This window comes from Cornus florida, unplaced genomic scaffold, assembly GCF_030987335.1.
Source record: "Cornus florida cultivar Cherokee Brave unplaced genomic scaffold, ASM3098733v1 CherokeeBrave_3.0.0_Hap2_Chr02, whole genome shotgun sequence".
Lineage (NCBI taxonomy): Eukaryota > Viridiplantae > Streptophyta > Magnoliopsida > Cornales > Cornaceae > Cornus > Cornus florida.
Genome location: NW_026775572.1, coordinates 55693440 through 55716984, shown reverse-complemented (window position 1 = coordinate 55716984; position 23545 = coordinate 55693440). Strand labels below are relative to the sequence as shown.

Here is a 23545-nt window from a genome sequence, read left to right as displayed (position 1 = left end):
GGAGGAAGAGAGAAAATCGAGTGGGCGGAGGCGGTGGTGGTGACGATGGGAGAGAGTGGAGTCTGCAAACTCCATGTTTAGATAAGGTATGTTTGAATAATCCACTACTCAGATCATTAGATTCGAGTGACAAACTTATCATTACTCGATTATTAGAGATCATTTGCATTCGTTTTAAATTTATTTTCTTATTAATTTTGAACTTTAAAAACCATTGATTAACGAGCTAAGCTGAGCTGAGCTCAATGTGGAGCTTCATTATGTGCCTTGGTTCTGTGCTAGTTTATGCAACAATTTCACAATACTTATGGAATTTCACATAACTTATTCCATAATTTTTCATTGCTTATGCAATAACTACTATACATTATGTAAAAATAACTTCTTTTTATGTATATGTTGCATTATTGTGTACTGTGTTACACTAACAATCTAAATACAGCACATGATTAGATATTTCAAGATAATTAAATCGTAATTTAATTGTAGTAAAATCTCTACAACACACTACTCGTTGCAGTAAATGATTGGGGCTAAATTTTTGAATTTCAACTTGGAATTAAATTATTAAATAGTGTGAGATCATATAGTTCTGGCTAATCACAATTAAATTACCACCCTTCATAAGTGGAGTGAATATAGGGTGCGCTAGGCGTGCCATATCATTAGTATATCCACCCAATGTCATTGAATTCTATGTCGTTATTTCGTTAACAATAATTTTATAACCACGATACATTATGTAAAAATAACTTCTTTTTATGTATATGTTGCATTATTGTTTACTGTGTTACACTAACAATCTAAATACAGCACATGATTAGATATTTCAAGATAATTAAATCGTAATTTAATTGTAGTAAAATCTCTACAACACACTACTCGTTGCAGTAAATGATTGGGGGTGGATATACTAATGATATGGCACGCCTGGCGCACCCTATATTCACTCCACTTATGAAGGGTGGTAATTTAATTGTGATTAGCCAGAACTATATGATCTCACACTATTTAATAATTTAATTCCAAGTTGAAATTCAAAAATTTAGCCCCAATCATTTACTGCAACGAGTAGTGTGTTGCAGAGATTTTACTACAATTAAATTATGATTTAATTATCTTGAAATATCTAATCATGTGCTGTATTTAGATTGTTAGTGTAACACAGTACACAATAATGCAACATATACATAAAAAGAAGTTATTTTTACATAATGTATCGTGGTTATTGCATAAGCAATGAAAAATTATGGAATAAGTTATGTGAAATTCCATAAGTATTGTGAAATTGTTGCATAAACTAGCACAGAACCAAGACACATAATGAAGCTCCACATTGAGCTCAGCTCAGCTTAGCTCGTTAATCAATGGTTTTTAAAGTTCAAAATTAATAAGTATATCCACCCAATGTCGTTATTTTGTTATCAATAATTTTATAAGTAAGTTGGCTAACTTTTTTTTTAAAAAAATAACATATTGTCATTGAATGGATATACTATTGACATGTCATGTCTAACGTACTCAATGTTTACTAGTATAACATATTATCTCGTTACGAGACTTTATAATTAGGTGGGTTAACTTTTTTAAAAGAATTCATTGAATAGGTACACTAATGATATGACGTGTCTGACACATCTAATATTTATTTGCTCTCACCAAAACCTAATGAATCGGCCAAATGAGGGTAGACACGTGTTCACGGACAATCTCAAAACGCAGTGGAGATAGGGAGAGAAAGCGTTTTGGCCAATCATAGGACGCCATGTGGAAAGGTCCTGCTGCACACGTGTACGTGACGGCGAAAAGAAGGATGATGAATCAGATGGGGCGGCTAAAAGCCGGGGGGGAGAGAGAACTGCTATTATCACCTCTTCCCGTGGGTGCGGCATAATGGGATGATGTGAAATTCCAAATATGTCCCTGAGCACGTGGTGTCACTTTCATTCCGTAATTGTCATGCATGAATCAAACATATTATTATTGCATATTTACATATGCTTTCAACTGTTTTTTTCTTCTTGTCACCAAACTGATACATTCATTTAAAACTTTAACAACCAGAGCAAATATTACCAGACCAAAAATATAATATTAAAATATACCAGAAAAAAAAAACCCTGCAGTTGATTATATTTACATAAATATTGAACATTTAAAAATATGTATAAATTATTTTTTTATATATATTTGATCATCAATTTTGACCCAAAATTTTTTTTTTAATAAAACCCCCAAAACACCCCTTAAAACTGAAATTGGTGCTTTTTCTTTTTTATATTGTCTTAAAGGCATTAGGTATTTCAATATTCAAATCGACAAAATATTTTTATTTACTCAATTTGAAAAGAAGAAAAAAAAGAAAAGATTCAAATTATGTATTTTCATTTAGGGTGCTGACTTTTTTTTTTTTTTTTAAATGAGACGGATAGACTAGCGACTCATTTATTTTTATATAAACTTGAATCATCTACCTTTTACTTTATAACATGATGAAAATATCTTTAAATTACAACTTTTGTTTTTCTCACTGTTCCTCCTCCATAATTTCATTAGCAAGTCACTTTGGATAATAAAGAAAAACAATACTTCCTCCACATATGAAAAGAAGAAATTCCTCCAAACCAGTGAGAGTGACACAATAATATAATGATATATATCCTCCTTAAATATAAATTACGTAGTATTAAAAAAACATTGATAGAACTCTTTTATATTTAAAACTCAAAAAAGACATGTTTTGTTATATTATTATATATACAGCACTATTATATTGAGAATGCAATAAGCCGCTATACCAATATAACTCATTTATTTTATTTTGATAATTTAACACATTATTTAGTCAAGAAGTTACTTTAAAAATCCATCTTTACATTGAAATTCTATGTATTGGTTTTTCTTGACTTGCCTCCTTCTAGTTTCATTATCATGCCAGTTAACTCAGCTTATATAATAATAAAAAAATACTTTCTCCACGCGTAAAGAAAACAATTCCTCCAAACTAGATGGTGAGATACAATAATATGATGACACGTATCTTCCTCAGATATTTATATAAATATCAGCAAAAAATAATAATTCCTAACTCTTTTTTTCCTTTTTTTTTTTTTTTTTTTTTTTTTTTTAAAGAGACATGTCATCTTATTATTATGTTCTAAGTTCTTTCTTGCTAATTTGGAGGCAAGGAAGGAAGAATACAACACACCTAAGTTACATAAAGTGAGAGCGAGAGCGACAAAATTTAGTTATAAGTAATGAGAATTTGAACGAAAGCGCGCGTGAAACGTGAGAGGAGGAGCACACTCAGAGCGTGAAAGTGACACTTGTCAAGAAGGATTGTGTGACTTAGAATACAACACACAAGACATTTATTTTAAGGATATAACACATTAATCGAGAAATAATAAGAAATTTTTTTTTTGATAATTTAACATTTTTACATTAAAATTCTATGTAATGGCTTTACGTCCACAATATAGTAAATGAACAAAGTTTTTTTCATGAATTCAACTTAGGATCCGCTTGTTTAAAAGCTTATGCTTGAGTTCATTCATTAAGTAAATAAGTTTGCCTGGGCTCATTTAGTAAGTGAGCATGTTCAAATATTATTCAACTCGTGATGAACGCTAAGCTTGTGTGAGCTCACATGCATTCATGAACACGGGCACATTAACACGTTTATAAATATAGGCTTATGCATGCTTTGTAAAAAAATTTAGACCTTAAACTTGTGTGTGTTCCTATCAATTTTGAACCGGTCAAAATAATTTTAAACACGAACTCAAGCTGCGCTGAAACACTAATATTATGTATTAATGTTGGCATTTTTAATTATACAAGTGGTGTCGTGCTTAACCTTTTCAAAATTATGACAAGTCGAGCTTAGTTTTTCGATCCATCGTAATTCTCAAAAAAAACCAGATTTGAATAAAAATAAAAATAAAAATAAAATAGAGTAAATTTCATTGTCGTCCATGATATTATATCCTAAAATGTGACAGGTTGAGTAATTAACACGTCCTGCTAATCTACAACCACCACCAGTATTCAACAAAAGCACACACTATTTTGAATATATATTTTGATTTGATATATGACAAACAATATATACATACGCCTCTATGCTATGCGGTCTACATTCCATGCACATTTACATTACATTACCCACCTCTCTCTCTCTCTGTCTGTCTTCCATTCCATAATTCCATAATCTCTCTTTCTCTCTCTGCAATTCCCAATTTTCTCTCTCTACATCCCACAAAAATGGCTCAGAGGACCGAGAAAGAAGACGCCGAATTCAAGGTCGTCACCCTCTGTGTCAACAACTGCGGCCTCACCGCCAACCCTGCTACCAACAACATGTGCCAGAACTGCTTCGCCGCCGTCGCTGGAGTCTTTGCCGGAGCCAAGAGTCCTAGATCCAGCTCGTCCGCTTTGCCGCTGAGGTCTTCCGATTTGGCGGAGACCAGCCGGGATCTGACGAAGCAGGATCAGACGACGGCGGCGGCAGCTGATCAGCCGAAGGAGAACTTCGCGGCAACGGCGAAGAGGGTGGTGAATCGGTGCTCCGGATGCCGGAGGAAGGTGGGGTTGACCGGATTCCGGTGCCGTTGCGGGGATCTGTTCTGCTCGGAGCACAGGTACTCCGACCGACACGAGTGCAGCTACGACTACAAATCGGCCGGTCGCGAGGCGATCGCGAGAGAGAATCCGGTGGTGAAAGCGGCGAAGATCATCAGAGTTTGAATCGGAAAATATGGAAGAAATGGAATGCGTTTGGAGAGATCGGACTCGATCTGTTGTTCTCCATCATAGATGAACTCTCTCTCTCTAGAGTCTAGAGAGAGACAGGGAGAACCAGAAAGGTGGAGAGATTAAGAGATATGTTTGAATGATTTGAACATATTTTGTATATAATAAAAAAAAAAAATTATCTCTTTTTCTTGTTGTACTATTCTAATTATATTTGTCTTTGCTTTGAAGCTGTGTGGTTTATGAAAATTCTGTGGTGTTGAGATTGTGATCTTCTTCTTCAATTTTCTTTCTCCTTCACCCTTGTTTGTTTGCCGAGAAAAGGAAAATGTGAAAGTTACTAGCCGAAGATAGAAAAGATGGTTTGTTCTGTAAATTTGTATAAAAAGTTCGGAGTAAATTGTCAGTTGATATTTTGTAGTTGGAAAGTGAAAGAAAGTGACATTTTAAAAGTTGTGAGGGCCCACCCAAGTTGGCAAGTTGGTTACAAATTTTTTTTTTTTTTTGGGAAGGTAAGTTGGTTACAAATTACCGTGACTTTTATTTAGTAAAAGCCAAATTACAAAAATAAAAAGTAAAAAAATAATAATAAAAAAAAAATAAAAAATAAAATTGAGAATAAAAAATGCGTCCAAAGACAAAAATGACATTTTAAAAAAATACTGTATTTTGCTGACAAACAATTTCAAACATAATTGAGAAATTTTTCTTTATTTATTTTTTTTTTATCACACATAATGAAGAATTGAAAATTAAAGATAACAATGTGTTACTAAATTAGAAATGTTTTGTTCTTAAATATTGGCCAGTAGGAACGAGAAAAATTAAATGGAAGAAATAGAAGAAGAAATTAATGAGAAATACTTAGAGGAGAGCTTGTGTCATTCCATCTTTTTATTTTGTTAAATGAAAGAGAAGAGAGAACAAGCTAAGCTAAACCAGCCGGAATTAATAAGACATACATAAAGGAAAGATGTGTCATTCTATCTTTTTATTCTATCTTTTTATTCGGTTGAATGAAAGACAAAAGAAGAAGCTAATTCAGTCATAACTAGGGCCAACGAGGACGTGGGGACCATAGGGGAATGATTGTGGCGATCATGTGAGTGGGTGGGTGCAAGAAACATTGGGCTATCACACTGGATGAACTATAAGTGCATAATTCTGAGTGTGAAAAAGAAAAATGCTATATATGTAGAATTTATACACTCTAATTGGCAGATGCCTTTTGGGATAAAACTAAAGAGCAAAATCATGCGAACTCGGGTCCAAAACATACAATATTATATACCATTTGGTTCCTTAAGAGAGAAGGGAAGAGGGAGTTTTAAATTATTTTTACCATTACACTAACATTATCTATATTATTGTAATTTATTAAGAATACTATTGTAATTTTTTTTTGATAATAGTGGGTGTCCGGAAGAATACTATTATAATTTAAAATTTTCATAATACTTCAACTCGTCTTTCTTCATTTCTTCCTATCCTGTTATTCTTTTCTCCTTGTTTGCTCTTTACGAATGAAGAAAACTTGTTCCTCTTCCCTCTATCATTTTTCTTCCTTCCACCGAACAAAGCATCAGAGCGGCAAGTATACTTTTTCCGTGCATAAGAAGTGTTTATGTCATTTTGCTTATCTAAAAAGGAGATCAGTGTAACTTACTTAAAATGAGAAGATAATAATCGATAATTAAAATAAAAAGAATAACATGGTAATGTATTTCAGAAAAAAACTTCAGAGAAATGTTATTTGAATGACGTCTATTCCAATTATTCCACTTTTGTTTCATTTATACAAATTCTTTTGATACATTGTGGTAAATATGTCACTGTCTAATTTATGGATTTCGCTTACCAAAGCAAAGCATCTTACAAACTCTTATGATAGTGACTTTTATAAACCCTACCAAATGAGAGGAATTGAAAGGTGGTTAAGAGACACCAATACAAGTTTATACAGACAACTGGCAAATAATAAAACCTTAGAAATAAAATATATATATTTGTAATCTAAATGCATGGACCTGGAATCTAATAGTAGACATTCCCTGCATACCTTATTGTTTCTCTACATAAAGAACAATGAAGGAATATATATATATATATATATATATATAAAGAACAATATTAGTTGGAAATACTTGGAATCCACATTCGAGGGCTATCAGCCTGTTACTCTGAAAAGGATATGAAATTCAAAAAGTACTGCTAAGGAACATTTTTTCATCCTCACCACAGAGATTTCAACTCAGAACAATTAAAATTTTAGCACATAAACAGCCTTCAGTCTCCAGTGAACATAATATATATGAATTTATCCACACCAACCATAATGACCGTTGGATCTGATTCGAGTGTCAAAAAGGTAATTGCCAAAAATAAACAACAACCAGATCCAACGGTTATTATGGTTTGGAGTGGATAAATTTCTTGTTTACCGATGAGCAAGAGATCATTTCTGTAGATCTATATCTATATTTACAATTTTCCATCAATATAAGAGAAATCCTAATTTTAAACACGGGCAAACATTCCTACCATCAGCTTCAGTAATGGTTGAAGCTGTCATCACCTTAACCGATAATAACTAGAACACTAATCTACCATTCATATAGACAACCAGAAGAGTTTTTCAATTTTTTTTTCTATTACTTTGTACTTCGATCTAAAACAATAAGCATTTTTTCTACCACAGGGGACTGCATGTGGCCGGTGGTGGATCATGGGGTACTCTAAGTGGCCCGAAACCACCATCATTGACCAGGGAAAGAAAAAAAAAAAGAAAAAAAAAAGCATTAAGCAGCTGGCAATTTCAAGAGGGAAAAAGTAACAATTCAATGTGTCTTATATATAGCTTACATAAAAACCTGCTTAGAGCTAGGCCCTTCCAATTTTCAGTCAATGATATTTAATCTATTATATATCACTATCGCTGAGATAAAGAAGATAATTCCAGTTTGAACAACAAACGAATAATGAATCGCAAATACATCAATTTCATTTTCAAGGGAGGGGCTATACAACCCATCAGAAGAAGACGACCAATTCAAAGAAAATGCACCATGCGACATGGCAAATTTACTACTTCATATCATATATATATATATTGGCCTTTATGTAGTCAACATAAATTAAATCCAAATTCTCTACAATCTTCGTCTTCAAAGTCAGGTTGCTTTTAGAAACTAAAGGCGAAATGAAGAAGGCATACTGATTTTAAGGCAACTAGGCCCCATCCGGCTGCATAAAAGGATTGGCAATCTCATCCGTACCATCAGTTGGTGACACGAGCATTACTGCTGTTCCTCTACAGACCTGCAGTAGCAAAGCACATTATCAAAATAAACAATGCGCACTTCAAGATATTGTGACTTGTCTACGAGAACTTTCCCTCACCGCATGTTTTGGGGGAAAGAGGTGTTTGAAAACATTTCAAGTAGAGAGTTCTTAAAGGAGAAGATTTTGGAGGTTCGAGGAATTATTTTTCAGTACAACCTTGTGGTTTTCCCTTAATGTGATGCAAGACTGTCTTAATTAGCACAAGACCGTAACCTTTAGTTTCATCTTCAAGACATATTACAACCTTGTATTTGTCCATTAACTTCATCTCCAAGACATTAGTTCTTTATTACACCCTTGTATTTTTCCCCTCACGTGACACAAGACTGTCTCAATTAGTGCAAGACTATCTATTAGCTCTTAGCTGAAGACATCAATTCTTAATTACAATCTTGTATTTTTCCCCTAAAGTGATGCAAAACTGTCTCCATTAGTCCAAGACTATCTATTAGCTAAAGCTTATGCCAACTAAATGTTTACACTACAGCTCTCCAAGTAACATAGTCTCTCTCACTCACACACACACAGGGAAGGAGAAAGAAAGCATCAAGGAACGGATTAAAGCGCATGAAAAGTTGGGATGCCTGTGTTAGTAACAAAATAGAGCATAAATTTGGAGGAGATCATACAAAACAAGAAAAAATTAATAATGATAATACCAATAATAAGAAAGATGGTGGGGCCCACAGCAACAACAATAACATAGATAGTAATAACAAGATGGTTATAACAATAAAATTTTATAGACGGTTATCAGGTCAGCTATCATATATGGAGTAGAATGTCCGGCATTAAAAAAACAACTCCATCAGAGCATCTCAAAATTGCATTATTTGCAGAATGTAATCTTAAACGATTGATTTATGAAGACAACTTTGTTGAGTATAGAGATTATTGCTTGGTGTAATAAAAAGATTTTACCATCACCAAGGTTTAAATCATGGACGGACATTGCTGCAAATGGACACAATTGCAATCATGGTGTAATTGATGTCACGTAACAGTATCAGAAACCGCTATCGTGAAATTTTTATCTTCCACACCACTGCCTAATCAGGACAATAGGGAACTTTTTACTCTAGAATTGAGTAAATATGAGTCTTCAATGATTTTTAGTGGATAATCATGAATATTTAAAGGGTGTGTTCAGCTGCATGGAATTGAAGCCTTGGAATTGGAATTGGAGAAAAACAACTAAGAAAATTGAACCAAAATTTCCACCAATTCAAATTCCAATTCCAAGGCTCAAATTCCAAGCAGCCAAACACACCCAAAAGGAATTTAATGCAACGGCCTATAGATTGTATTTAAACACCTATCAAAATAAATAAAAAATACTAATGTCTAATTTTCACTTATAACTGGTACATAATTATGGTTACGTACGAAATGTTAATGTATAAACAATATAATTTTTTTATAAAAAAAAAATTATTTTGATAATTTTAAATTTTTTCATATATTTCTACAAAATTTTATTGGACAAGACTTCTAGAAAGTGATAAATAAGGACAATAATTTTTTTTTTGGAATAAATTCAATCACCCTCTCTGATTTCCTTATTTATCACTTTCCAAATTTTGTAATTACAGACTATTTGTGCATTTGTGATTGGACTACATTAGTGGTCAGTAGGAATGACCTACTCACCAGTGAGTAGGCAAGTCTTATCCAATTTAATTTATGTGACGTATGCATGTAGAAATTACAAGTCATATAACATTCATTACATAGCCTATAAAACATTGATACAATTTATTTTTTAAAATTACTGATATAGAAAATTTAAACCATTAATTTTTTTTAAAAAATATAGCTTATAGAAAATTATAGAAAAATTTTAAAATCTACAACTTCTATGTGATCTAAAATACAAAAAAAATATTACCTACAAGATTCTATGAGAATGTGTGTGCAAGTCACTTACCCTTTTGAAGAAAATTCAAAAAATAATTGAAAAAATGAATAGATTGGGAGTTCCATTGCAAGATCTACAAACAAAAAATTTAAAATCTACAACTTCTATGTGATCTAAAATACAAAGAAATTATTACCTACAAGATTCTATGAGAATGTGTGTGCAAGTCACTTACCCTTTTGAAGAAACTTCAAAAAATAATTGAAAAAATGAATAGATTGGGAGTTCCATTGCAAGATCTACGAACAAGGTTTAGAGATCTAGCATCAAGCAACATGAAAATGTTAATCTACTTTTTATGAAGCATACCAATTAATTGAAAGCATAGTGCATTGATCCAAGATCTAAGCCAAAATCAAGTATTTTTGAGTTTTGATTCATGTATTTACGGTTTAGATTGAATTTTAGGGGCGGGGGGAACCAAAAGAGGGAGGGAGGGAGAGAGAGAGAGAGAGAGCATGGGGTTGAAATGGTTGAATTAAAACAGCTGATGGGCCATCACAACAGTTGTTGAACTTATCTGCCGAGTTGGGTTTAATCTGCCCATGTCACCCCAATTTTTTACCAAGTCACTTGTGCTTTTTATTTCCACAAATATAACAGGCAGTAAGAAGAATGATTCCGGTCATAGTGCGTTATGGCTCGGCCAAGTCGCCTAGTATCGGCTGAGATTTTATATAATGGCTACCACATGTGAGAATATGGGTCCAAGTCTGAGAACTGACACTTTGTGCAGAATAATCATAAAGGTAGGTCAGCATCCTCAACAACAGCCCCCCCAACACACACACACACACCAACTCATACCCTACACAGGCAGGCAGGACTGGATAATGCTGGACTTATTCAGATTTTATTTTCCAAAATATCCTGTCAGTAAATTATCCGTAACATACTAACAACTAAATTGGTCACATCTTAAACACCATACTTCTTGTCAATGTTCAATGCAAGTTTTCCACTTATAGAGACATGTGAATGTGATGAATATAATTTGTGGGAAAAAAAAATTTGTGATGAATATACTGTGAGGGGACATACTATCAAGCCAAGGGGCCTTGTTTGATCAGTAGTCTTCAGAGGATCATCCGCATCTACAGCCAAAAAGTAACAGAAAAAATATGATCAAAACGTGTAAAACCAAACTAAGTAGGGATGGCATGTGCATATTAGCTATGTTTTTATTTTTTCATCAATTCTTCCACTGACCACGGAAGATTAAGTATCGAAAGGACTAAAAAACAATTAGCTAATCTTAGTCAAAAGCATGCATATGGACATACAGACACTAAATACAGATGCTTGCAAGCCGTATGCTGTGGGGCAAGGTGATTACCTCTTAGGAACTCTATAGCTTCATCCAAGACGAGGTTCAATAACTGGTCATATCCTTTCAAAGTCCCTGTCACTGTAAAAATAAAAAATAAAAATAAAAAAATAAATAACTAAGTACCCATATTGAATCCAAAACAACAGTATTCTGTTCCAATTTGAGACCAAGGCATGACAAAAAATCACGATGTAAAGTGCCAAAAGTCACAAAGATGGATGTAAAACAAAACATGCAAAAGGAGTACTTAATAAAGAGGAGATGCCTTTGGTTGAAAGTCGATTTGCTTTATAAATAGAAGTGCGAAGGTCACCAACCTAACCCTTAAGCTAGACTGTATATGTCTGGTAAGCTAGTCCCTAGATGCTGCCGGAGTAAATAAAATAGCCAAGATTCGAGAAATTGTACCACCTTACCTTCTTCAAATCCATAACACACACAAATATATATATACACATATAATAATAATAAATTAAAAAATAAATAAAACAAACGCGTTCCCCCTTGCACAGATTAGCCCAGCCGCACACAATCTTACCTACATGTGTCTCTAATTGTCCTACAATGACAACAAATATAAATTATTCACTAGATTGGTAGAAAAACTATGAAATCTGAAAATTTAGGAAAAGTTTCGTGAAGTTAACCCAACTGAACATGCTTTATCAATCAAAACGGGATTGGAAACCAACCCACCATACAATCATATGCAAATAAACAGATAAAAGCAAAACTAAGAAAACAGAATTTTTCATAGAAAACTCAAACAAGAAAAAACACAAAAAAATCCATCCTAGGCAAACCAATCCACTGAGAAGACGAACGAGTATCACTATCCTCGCGCGTCCAGATTCGCCCTAGAATCACCCACAGTTGATTTTCCTCCAACATACAACTCCCAAAACCACCAGCCCAATGCCATCCACATTAACACAATCATCACCAATGACTGTATACCGCATTTGTCAAGCAGTTGTAGAGTGGTTATGAAGATCTCCTGCTTTGTCGTTCTCACAAATCCATGATCAGCTATGTAGAACAAATATAGCTCACATACTTTTGTGTTTACATGAATTAAAAGAAAAGTAGTTCGTAAGAACCGAAGTAAAGCTCACAGCTCACTCAGAAGGAATTATCAGAGAAAAAAGAATTAATTTGAAAAGCCTTGTCAATCTCTCGTATGAACGTCTTTCAAGTGTACAAGCATGCACCCTAATGTTAAAGCATGCACATGCCATCCCTACTTAGTTTGGTGATCAAAATGTGTATAAATTGCATACTTAGTTTGGTTTTAAGAAAATCTCGCATATTCGCATGCACGCTAATCCCTACTTAAAACCAAACTAAGTAGGGAGATTTTCTTGCATAAGTCAACCATTGAAAGTATTAAAAGTTTCCAATTCAAAATTTACTTTCATTATTCTGCAAAAAGTAGTACAGGTGCAAAACACGGTTGTATCGATGCAAAACTTACTACTATAACTTGTATCAGTGGGAAAATATATTTTACTGATGCAATTTTTGAAATACAATTAACTGCAACTTTTGAAAGTAATCTGTACTGGTGCAAGTAAAAATTGTATCAGCGCATTGTTTCCTGAAAAGCAATGTCCACCTTGCCGGACAAAGTTGAACATGTGCATATTTATTTTGTAACAGTGGAAAAGTTTCTAGAATAAGTTATAACAGTGCAATGTAACAGTCAACTTTTCAGCACCAGTCAGAAACAAGTTTAAATCATTCAGAGTAATTTCAAAACTCTTCTAATGTTTTCAAACACACTCAAAACATGTTCTAGAAACGTTTTCATGCAAAATCAAATGTGTACACTACAACCTAGATATGAGTTCAATACATTGTTCAAGACCTTACTTTTGCACTGCAGTTTCAAGGATCTGAACTTCTGTGCTTCACCCAGCACAACTCACAGAGACGCATTTTGACTCAAAAATAAAATTATAATGCACGGTTTTGTCGATTTGCCAACGCTAAAGACACTAATTCTAACAAAACTATCTTAAATGATTTCCCTTCATATTATCTACAATTGGTGCCACCTCTTTTTTCCACGGACGCATTTGCTTCTTACCATCTTTTCTTGCAAGTGACACTCATACAACTCACCATCTTTAGCTTCACTATATACTTCTTTTTTCAATATTGCTCAACGTATTGTACGGAACTTCTCATTACCTTGGAATTCTAGATCAGACAGCCACAAAACACTTTCCTATTTCGTCCATCCTGCTTTAATTTTATGAGTAAATCCCTCCCTAATTTCCCGTTCTTTAAGGGATACCAATCCACATTATCAGAAATTATCACTCTTAGGTATCCCTTAGCCACCAAGTTTCATTATACTGTCATTTTTTCTTCTAATTTTTCTAAAATTACACTACACATGGAACCGTCCATTTTTTCTTTCCAAGAACTTAATCATACTTTCTCTAAGCCAACAAATGCTAATATGCAAGTCTCTTTGCTTCTAAATTTAATTAATCACGTAAATAAGAAAAAAAGTTTCTGGTAGACATCCCTAGCATGAACCAAAATGAATTGCCAATATAGTCGTCTCGTGATTTATGTTTTGCTCAATCATTCTCTCCTAAATTTTTATTGTAGGACTCAAGTTTTATAGAGCTGTTTTTAGTTTCGATTATCACCCTGGAGAGATATTACTCCCACCAATAAGCCTTCTTAGTTTGTTAGATCTTGATAAACAAATTAGTCAACCAAACAACTTCATCACTGCTCAAACACTTCCAAGCCAAGTTAGTAATTTCAAAAGCTTTACAATAAATGATTTTCAGTGATGAAATTTTTTTCTATCAGAAAGAAAAAGATAAAAAGGAAAAAGAGTATTTTAAGGCAAGGGTTATATCAAAATAAAATTGAGTTTCCACACCAAACATGAAGATTGAAGACTAACCACTTGAAGGGTTGCTGCAATGAACGAATACCTCAATTAATCTAGAATTTAGATTACATCAAATTGCAGTTTAAAAAAATATATATGCGATCAGTATAATATTGGGTATATTTTTTGAAGTCGTAAAGAATTAAAATTCATGTTACTTATATAAATTTAGTTAACGTGGCTGGCATTTCACTTGTATAATTTTAATTAGGAGGAGAAACTAAAACAAAAGATGTGTGCATAGCCTATACGTAAGAAGTGCCCTACACAGGCTTGTTACATGCAACAATTTTTTCCTAAATGAAGTGTTACATGTAACAATTATGCGAGGAATTCATAGTAGGGGTTGGTAGTAATAACACTTCTACATGGAAGCGAGAAACCCATTAATGCATGCCCTAGGTTGTTGTGGTGTATTGAAAATGATAGGAAAATTTATACTAATCTCCGTTGAGGTTTGCTGATATAACACCGTCCTCCCCTATGTACTGAACAATAATACTAACTTCCCCTATTAGATACATTTGTTAACCTCCATTAACAGTGCATGCAATTCCCAAAAATTTGAATAAGACAGTTTGGTCAATTTTGTCACTATGATTTAGATGTTTTTAGTTTCTATAGAATCAAGTTCCACACAAATTCTCACTCTATTTTGAAATATCGGAATTTTTAAAGCAATAAAGTCAAATTTTGATAGATTACATGGAAGTGAAAAATCCTCAAAATTAACACTGTGTTTGGAACCATGGGATTTGGATTTAAAAAATGGAATTCTTATTGTTTGGAACACATGAGGTGTGAAACAGAATTGGATTTGAGTATTAAGCAATAAATGAGTGAGAATGCAAGCCTCAAGTGACATATGCCCTTAAACAAAAAAAGTCCCTTTCCAGTAAATGTGTTACTAGTGTAAGAATCAGGATCAAAATACACTTAAGAGGAAAGAGGCCCATTTAGGAACCAGAAAATGACATCATTAATTGGATTGGATCTCGATGAAACACTACGTCAATGACAAGTTAATTCGATAAGTTTGGTGAATTCTTTTTTATGTTGTAAGTAAAGGAACCAGATAGAACATTCTCCAAGAATAGCAAGGGCACCATCCGAGGTAGTCTAGTTCATTACCTGAATCAAAAATAATTTGGCATGGATGTAGTCAACTTTTGTATCATCTCACAAACTTCCATGAAAAGGATAATTTCTATTACCTACCCAGTTAGACATTTGACCAGCTTGAATTTAGAATTGCATATTATGCAGGGAATACTACCCCATAAATATAATTACTAGTATGTGCACGCATTCATATACATACACACAAAACTTTTGTATTTGAACAGGATTCCTATGCAAAAGGTTCCAAGCTTCACTTGCGTAAGTTTAATTTGTTAAATTTTTAGCAAAAGCATAATGACAACAACAATAACACAAATGCAAGCACTAACCCTGTCTTCCACCAGTAAGCTTGACTTGTACACCCTTGTCAACAAACTTTGCCAAATCCAATACTGTTTCTTTTCTGCCTGACTGAAAAAATACACAACAGGCCACGTAAGGCAACAAAGACACGAGCAATCAGAATAAAATAAAAGCATATTTGCCTAGGTATCAGGATTTTCGTTCTTTCTTCTGACTTTTGTTTCAATGCTACATGTTGATTCCTCAAAGAGTGGCATTTTGGCAAACACAGTCCAAACTTTATTCAAAAAGCATAAAATAGTTAACTGTTGTTTTGTAGTTTTGTCAATGGCACTAGTACTGGCAATGACATGATTGATAATTTGATACAGCAGTGATAATTGTCTAAGGGTTATGTGGTATGCCACTCGATGCAGTTTTGGTTGCAATCTCTGAAAATTTCTTTCTTTTTCTTCTTTTGCAATTCACCTCTAACTTTTGTTTGACCTTTTTGCTGGGGAAATTTTTTTTTTTTCTTTACTTACTTAACTACTTCATAAGTAAGATTGCATTACGAAAGCTCAAAAGGGGAGCACACCCAAAGACTTTTTGTTGGGGAAATTTGTTGCACTGGTAGCATCACAAAAAACTTCTAAATTTGATGTACAAACAATAAAAAGAAACGTCATTAAACCTCTCGAGATAGATGCCCTATTTTTCCTTCGCTAAATTTTTACTCCTTGTATATATTGAACACACACACACACATAAAGATGGTCTTTTTTTCGATAAGCCAAAATGGCACTGCAACCTAGAGATGGACACAAAAAGAGAGAGGATGTACCATCCTATTGAGTTTGTGAGCTTCTCTCTTGATCCTGCAACCATCAAATTACCACCAACTGCATCATTATTGATTGAAAAAAAAAATTCTTTATGAATTATGATGTCTGAATCAATAATAACAAAACCCTAAAATTATAAATACATATGGGACTGATATGTATAAAAATAAACAGGAATCGTTAAAGAAATTAAATAATTAAACTACCAACAATATGGTAACAATCATAAAAACAAATAAATACCGGTCATGTGAATGTCCATACTATCTAAAACATAAATATGTAGAGATAGAGAGAGGTAGTTAAGATCTGTTAATAAAAGAGAGAATGAGAAGTGATGCATACCTTTCTGTAGCTTCAATTGAATGAAAAATCGAAGCAGAGAATTGTGCCCTAGATCCTCTCTCCTTTCCCGCTTAGTTTGCTGCAATGTCACTTAAAAAGTGAACAACCAAGAGCATAAAGAGAAAAACAGAAAATAAAACAAATTTTTTTTCCCGGGTTTGTACCAATACTTTTTATCATGTGTCTCAAAAAAAAAAAAAAAAAAAAAAAAAAAAAAAGAGTTTATTTTTATATGGTTTAATTTCAGCTATTATAAATAAAATTAAATATGAAATTATGTATTAGTTATTGAATTATTGCTAGAAATTTGAAAAAAATATTTAGAATAAAAGATTTCTATTCTTATGGATTTTATTATTTTCAAAATAAAAAATGTTCTTTTGTCTATGTTACTTGTCAAATGGGCATATATTAGAATTAGAATACCAATATAAATTTTGTTGCTGAGAAAGAAAGAAAAAGTTACAGCTATATTATTATATGGCTAGCGGCTTACTCGCTGGACTTTGGAACTTAACGAGTATAAGGTCTGGGGTTCGAATTTTGTTGGTTGTTTTTTGTGACTAGCTTCCGCTGTCCCTGCAGTGACTTACCCGGCTCGGATGAGGAGGTGCCCTTCTGGATCCTCAGGAATTAGTCAGGTCATTAAGGGGGCCCCAAAGATTCATACCATCCCGGACACCCCCGGTTAACTTGAAAAAAAAAAAAAAAAATTAAGTTACAACTATATCATTTTGCAAATTTCATATAAAAGTTCAGGATTCTAAGCTCATTAATACATCATTATATATATTTATTTATTTATTTTTTACTTCTTTTTTCGTGAAAAAAGAGATATACTCAAAGGAAACAACATGCTTTATAAATAAAATGATTTGTTATCGCGCTTAATTTTGATGCTACTTATAGAGATCACACCAAAGATGCTGCTACTGGCTTAGTTCTTCGAGATTGTAGGGGTAAGGTATTAAAGGTAGTCATCCATTTAAACGTGGCTTCTGCACTTAATAGCTAAGGCCATGTCTGCAGGATTAGCCCTAAAGTGGGTTCAAGCATGGGAATTAATAAAAGTGGAGATTGTAGTTTGGTGATTAATCCATCAAAAGTTTCAGTTCATATTGATGCTATATGGGGAGATATTCAAGCTTATATTAAACTACATGATCGATGGAAGATTGGTTGGGTGAAGAGGTAGGCAAATGTTTTGGCTCATAGTCTTGCCCAATATGCTATGCAAAGAAGAGAAACCCTATGCTTTTCTGATGTTTTCCCAACTTTCATAAAAGAGAAAGCTTATATGGATTGTATTCATATTTAATTTCATCTAATAAAAGATTTTTTTTGGTTTGCAGAAAAAAAAGAAAAAGAAAAGGGGTTATCAGGCTTAAAGAAGCAATAGAATAATATTTTTCCTAACCTCTTGACACCAATAATTATGTGAGGGAAGAGAGTGTTGGAATCGGATAGCATAATATTGTCCAATTGTAATAGAAGATAATCGTATAAATATAAATATGTGATAAATAAAAATATTTTGAAAATATTAATCAAGAAATTAAACATAAATTCAAATCAAAGTTTAAAGGCACGTAATCGCTTTTTGAAGATAGTTACAGTCTCTCCTAGATGCAAGCGAAATATCAATTGGCACCTAACCACTGGAAAAGAAAAATTGTTTGCTCAGCAACAAAAGGCATGCAGGAAATATGTGGAATAGGCTTTTGGGGTATTGCATATCAAGTGGGCAATAACGCAAGGACTAGTGCGTTACTGGGAGAAAGGTGACTTGCGCCTCATAATGAAAATGTACATCATCTTTCACAATATGATCGTTGAAGATGAGCATCACACAAATGTTAGAAGATGGACTCCACCACTGGAGGATGCAATCCCGATTCCCATTTTAAGTCAATGCCCATCGGTTTTAGCGACACACATATTCTCTTGCTAACTTTAGATTCGCAACAAAGAGATAAATACATGGTTGATGAATGATTTGATGGAAAATTTGTAGAACCACTACGGTGATGAAGATATTTAATTTATGTTACATTTTGTTTGCTTTTAAGATGTTTATGACATTTAATTTTTATTATGTAATGATTTTTTAAGATTAAAAATAATGAATTGGAATAAGAAAATAAGGATTATAAAATCCTATGGGAATAAGAAAATGAATTTTTTATTTTAATTGTTTTTTTTTTTAAGTTTTAAAAAATTGAATTTTTAAAACTTTTTTTAAAAAAAAAATTATAGCTGTTAAGGCACTATTTGTGTCAGCCAAACAGTGCCTTAAAGGCCAAATGCATTGTTTGTGGCAGAAATTTAAAATTTAAAGTAAAAAAAGTTTTAAAAAATTAATTTTTAAGGGAAAAAAAGTTTTTTAATTTATTTTTGGCCCAAATCAAAAAAAAAATTGGACAAACAGTTTCTAAACGATATATTTTTTATTTAATGAATATTATTTTATTTTTTTTAAAAATAAATGAGCTCAAAATAATCTATTTTTGGGTTTTTTTTCCCAAAAAAAACCCATGCTACCAAACAGTGCTTAAGGCACTATTCCAGAGTTCTGAAAACTAAAGCCCAAAATGACCGCGTTTGGCATTCCGAGGGTCACGTCAACAATTTCAAGAACCACGTCAGCAATTTTCGCTTTCTAAAAATATGCACTCAATCAGGCTCTCCAAATTTTTGCTCTCCAGAAAAATTAAATTAGAAAATTAATGAATTGGAATAAGAAAATAAGGATTACAAAATCCTATGGGAATAAGAAAGTGAATTTTTAATTTTAATTATTTTTTTAAAAAAAGTTTTATAAAATTGAATTTTTTAAACTTTTTTTTTACAAGAATTATAACTGTTAAAGGCACTATTTGTGTCGGCCAAACAGTGCTTTTGTGGCAGAAATTTAAAATTTAAAGCCAAAAAAAAAAAAAAAAAACAAATTTTAGGGAAAAAAAACAAAAAGAAAAAAATTTATTTTATTTTTGACCCAAATAAATTTTTTTTTTTTGAACAAACATGCCTAAACAATATATTTTTTATTTAATGAATTTTATTTTATTTAAAATGAGCTCAAAATAACCTATTTTGAGTTTTTCCCAAAAAAAACCATCATGCCAAACAGTGTCTTTAGGCATCACGCAAAATGTTGCCCTTTTGCTGAAGGCAAAAAAAAAAAAAAATTCCCGATCAGGCTTGGGCTCGCGGTATTCCGCAAGCCAACCTGCGAGTCAATGTAGGCTCCGCCCATTTCCGCTAGCCTGTTGCACTGCATTTGGACCTCCAAATCGTCAAAAATGGTTTTTGGCTAGACGCGGTACAGATGCTCTAAACGTATTTAACAGTGTCAGTGTGACACCGTGACACCAGGTTCGCCTAGTGGAGCTCAAGACGCGGCTGCTAGATAATGCGTTTTTAAAACCGCGTCTTATGAATAAAATAATGTCTGGGTTGTCATTTGTTTGGCATGCACTTTTTACAGCTATGACAAAAACACTTTCTCTAAGCCAAACCACCACCCCCGCCCAAGTGCCCAACACATATCTGTGTCCAGCTCAAAAGCCTCCAACCAACTCACCAGCACACAGCCCCACTACTTGGTATGAGTTCAGAACCCTCCTCTGCCTTTCCCCCATTTCTCACCTCCCTATAAATATAGCCACCCCACACATCTAATTCTCATCATCCCACAAACATTTCTTTTTCTTTCTTACCAAACGCTCTGCTCATCACTCATTCACTCCCAACTCTCATTCACATTCACATCAAACACCAATGGCCTTGTCTTCTTCAACTTCAGTGTTATTGATATCTGCTATGCTTAGCTCTTTAATAGTTGCCTCTGCTGGTAACTTGTACCAAGACTTTGATCTCACTTGGGGCGATGGCCGCGCTAAGATACTCAACAACGGCGAGCTTCTTACCCTCTCTCTTGACAAGGCCTCTGGCTCTGGCTTCCAGTCCAAGAATGAGTATTTATTCGGAAAGATTGATATGCAGCTCAAGCTTGTCCCCGGAAACTCTGCTGGCACTGTCACCGCCTACTATGTAAGTTCCCTCCCTTCATAACTCAATATGTTTTTGGCCCAATTTTCTTGTATTAAGCTCTTGTGACTCATGTTTTGTGTGTTTCTCATTGCAGTTGTCATCACAAGGCCCAACCCATGATGAGATAGACTTCGAGTTCTTGGGGAACTTGAGTGGTGATCCTTACATTCTTCACACCAATGTTTTCAGCCAAGGCAAGGGCAACAGAGAGCAACAATTCTACCTTTGGTTCGACCCAACCGCCGATTTCCACACCTATTCCATCCTCTGGAATCCGCAACGGATTATGTAAGTACCCTTGTTATACGTATACATATTATAAAAGAGTAATGATAGAAAGTCCAACGGTTGGACAACTCTGACTGATTTAATGTGAGCAGGGCTGATGTTAGCTCCTGCTGGCATCAAATCCGCAGGAGTTGTCTAACTTTCTCGCCTTCAAATTATTTTTCCATACAGAAAGACTAGTCCAATATACGAGAATTAGATGGCAATCTTATAAATATACATTACCCAAAAGAGGATTTATTGAAATTCTTTTCAACATTGCCTTGACTCGAATTTTCTCTCCATTTCAGATTTTCAGTGGACGGCACACCCATTAGAGAGTTCAAGAACTCGGAGTCAATTGGTGTTGCATACCCAAAGAACCAGCCAATGAGGATATACTCTAGCCTATGGAACGCGGACGATTGGGCCACGAGGGGTGGGCTGGTGAAGACTGACTGGACTCAAGCACCCTTCACTGCTTCATACAGGAAATTCAATGCCAATGCTTGCACTTGGTCTTCTGGTGCGTCTTCTTGCAGTTCAAATTCACCGTCTTCGACAGCCTCTGGCAGCAGCAGTGCGTGGCTAACGGAAGAGTTGGACTCCACGAGCCAGGGCAGGCTGAAATGGGTGCAAAAGAATTACATGATATACAATTACTGCGTAGACACAAAGAGGTTTCCTCAAGGCCTTCCTCCAGAATGTGCAAGCACTTGAAGTGCTCGTTGACATAATTCAATTTCAATTCTTTTATATTTTTAATATTCTTGTTTATGATACACAATTCGATTCTTTTGTTCTTTGTAGTTTAATCTTGTTGCTCACTCGATAAAGGAAGCCATAATTATCACCATGTAATATATTATGTTACACTTCGGAATGGGATTGATTCACTGCAAGTTCTGCATTTTTTGAATGAGATTGATTCATTGCAAGTTCTGTATTTTTGCATAGCAGGGCCATCGCCTACAAACTCCAAATAAAGGATGGTGGAGACGAACATATATTTACTGTCTAAATTCACCCAATTTTTGAGAAATATTATAAGTAAAAAAATTTAATTTTTTAAAATGGATTCTTGACAGTTACAATTTTTTTTTTCCCACTTGCATTTGAACAACATGGAGACAGAACTTTCCGGCATCTTTTCTATTCATGTACAAGAATGTTTGATCCAGTACTATTGCAGTAATGAATTTGTCTTCCACTCACTGTCACCATGTGGTTGGACCTAAACCCTCTTCAGTAACAATTTCTCGTTCATAAATTTCACAAATAAGCAAATACAAATGGGTGAATTTTCATCCTTACAATAGTGGAACTGGTGAAATTCATATACTGCACGAAAAGTACTCATGCTGTGTTTGGGAGCAACAATTCCGCCGTTTAAATTTGAAATTGAAACAAATTTTGTTTAAAGTTTTAACTAAATTTCAATTCCAATTTTCCGATACTCCCAATCCCAAACATAAGATTTTGATTCATATTTGCTGCCCACTTGCCACAAGTGGCTAAAGAGAACATCTCTGACACATCTCTGACTGTAACTGATGATGGCCATTGTTAGAAATGTTTACAATATGACAAATTCTGACTATATTTTCAATTTTTTTTTTCTTTGGAAATAAAAGAGAATTTCTCAATAAGTAATCACAGATCTATACCATGATCTCGCATTTACTATGTAATTCGATTTCGTGTTCTTTATACACTTCTATGGAGTTCCTATTATCATAAGGTCTAGCCTTCACTTTGAAAATATAATTTACCAAATGCCAAGTATATTGGTGAGAAGAGCAGAGTAAAGTAATAAAACTATAATTTACCAAATGCCCAGTAATTAATCCAATGCCAAAGACAGGTGTAGGGCATAATATATGTTTGTATTATATAAGACTTGTATTTTAGAGTGTATAATTTGTTAGTCAAATGTTTGGGATGAATAGGCTTAATATCGGAAAAAAATATATATATATTTTTCTTAAACGTGTCGGTATGTTAAAGGGGATTTTTGTCGGACATCAGATCTGCATGGAAAAGAAATTAGGTATATATGGGCGCGTATTCAGCATTACACAACAACTCAAGTGTTTTTTTGTCTGAAAGCAAACGTTTGAACCATTATAATTGGTATCAAAGTCATAGTCCTTCATCTAGTGTTACAGTAAGTGTCCGTTTAAGCAAACTTACTCGGAGGTGCCCAAATAAGTTGAGTAAGTAGTGCGGTTTGATCGCAACGAGAACGTTGCAAGCTCGGGTAAAAATTTAAGTGTTCTTTATTCACTTCTATGGAGTTCCTATTATCACAAGGTCTAGCCTTCACTTTGAAAATATAATTTACCAAATGCCAAGTCTATTGGTGAGAA

The 23545-nt window shown here is 33.8% G+C and overlaps 3 protein-coding genes across 4 annotated transcripts; 2 read left to right on the top strand and 1 right to left on the bottom strand.

Annotated features, from left to right (window-relative positions):
• The first annotated feature begins 4103 nt into the window (after positions 1 to 4103).
• Positions 4104 to 5024, top strand: LOC132295037 (zinc finger A20 and AN1 domain-containing stress-associated protein 5-like). The gene has a single exon (XM_059793112.1). It carries the CDS (start codon positions 4267 to 4269, stop codon positions 4747 to 4749), a length of 483 nt encoding a protein of 160 aa, XP_059649095.1. The 5' UTR covers positions 4104 to 4266; the 3' UTR covers positions 4750 to 5024.
• A 2544-nt stretch (positions 5025 to 7568) lies between these two features.
• LOC132295036 (sm-like protein LSM7) lies at positions 7569 to 17001 on the bottom strand. Of its 2 annotated transcripts, none has more exons than XM_059793109.1 (6): positions 16857 to 17001; positions 16511 to 16544; positions 15714 to 15795; positions 11352 to 11423; positions 11057 to 11109; positions 7569 to 8073 (listed from the first exon to the last, which is right to left on the bottom strand). In XM_059793109.1, the coding sequence occupies exons 2-6, from the start codon at positions 16511 to 16513 to the stop codon at positions 7984 to 7986; spliced, it is 300 nt and encodes a 99-aa protein (XP_059649092.1). In that variant the 5' UTR covers positions 16514 to 16544; positions 16857 to 17001; the 3' UTR covers positions 7569 to 7983. The 2 variants fall into 2 exon arrangements, with proteins under 2 accessions (XP_059649092.1, XP_059649093.1); XM_059793110.1 differs by having other exon boundaries at positions 16511 to 16568; positions 16857 to 16986.
• A 3540-nt stretch (positions 17002 to 20541) lies between these two features.
• LOC132295035 (xyloglucan endotransglucosylase protein 7-like) lies at positions 20542 to 22118 on the top strand. Its single transcript, XM_059793108.1, has 3 exons — positions 20542 to 20909; positions 21004 to 21197; positions 21488 to 22118. Exons 1-3 carry the CDS (start codon positions 20637 to 20639, stop codon positions 21894 to 21896), a joined length of 876 nt encoding a protein of 291 aa, XP_059649091.1. The 5' UTR covers positions 20542 to 20636; the 3' UTR covers positions 21897 to 22118.
• Positions 22119 to 23545: the final 1427 nt, after the last annotated feature.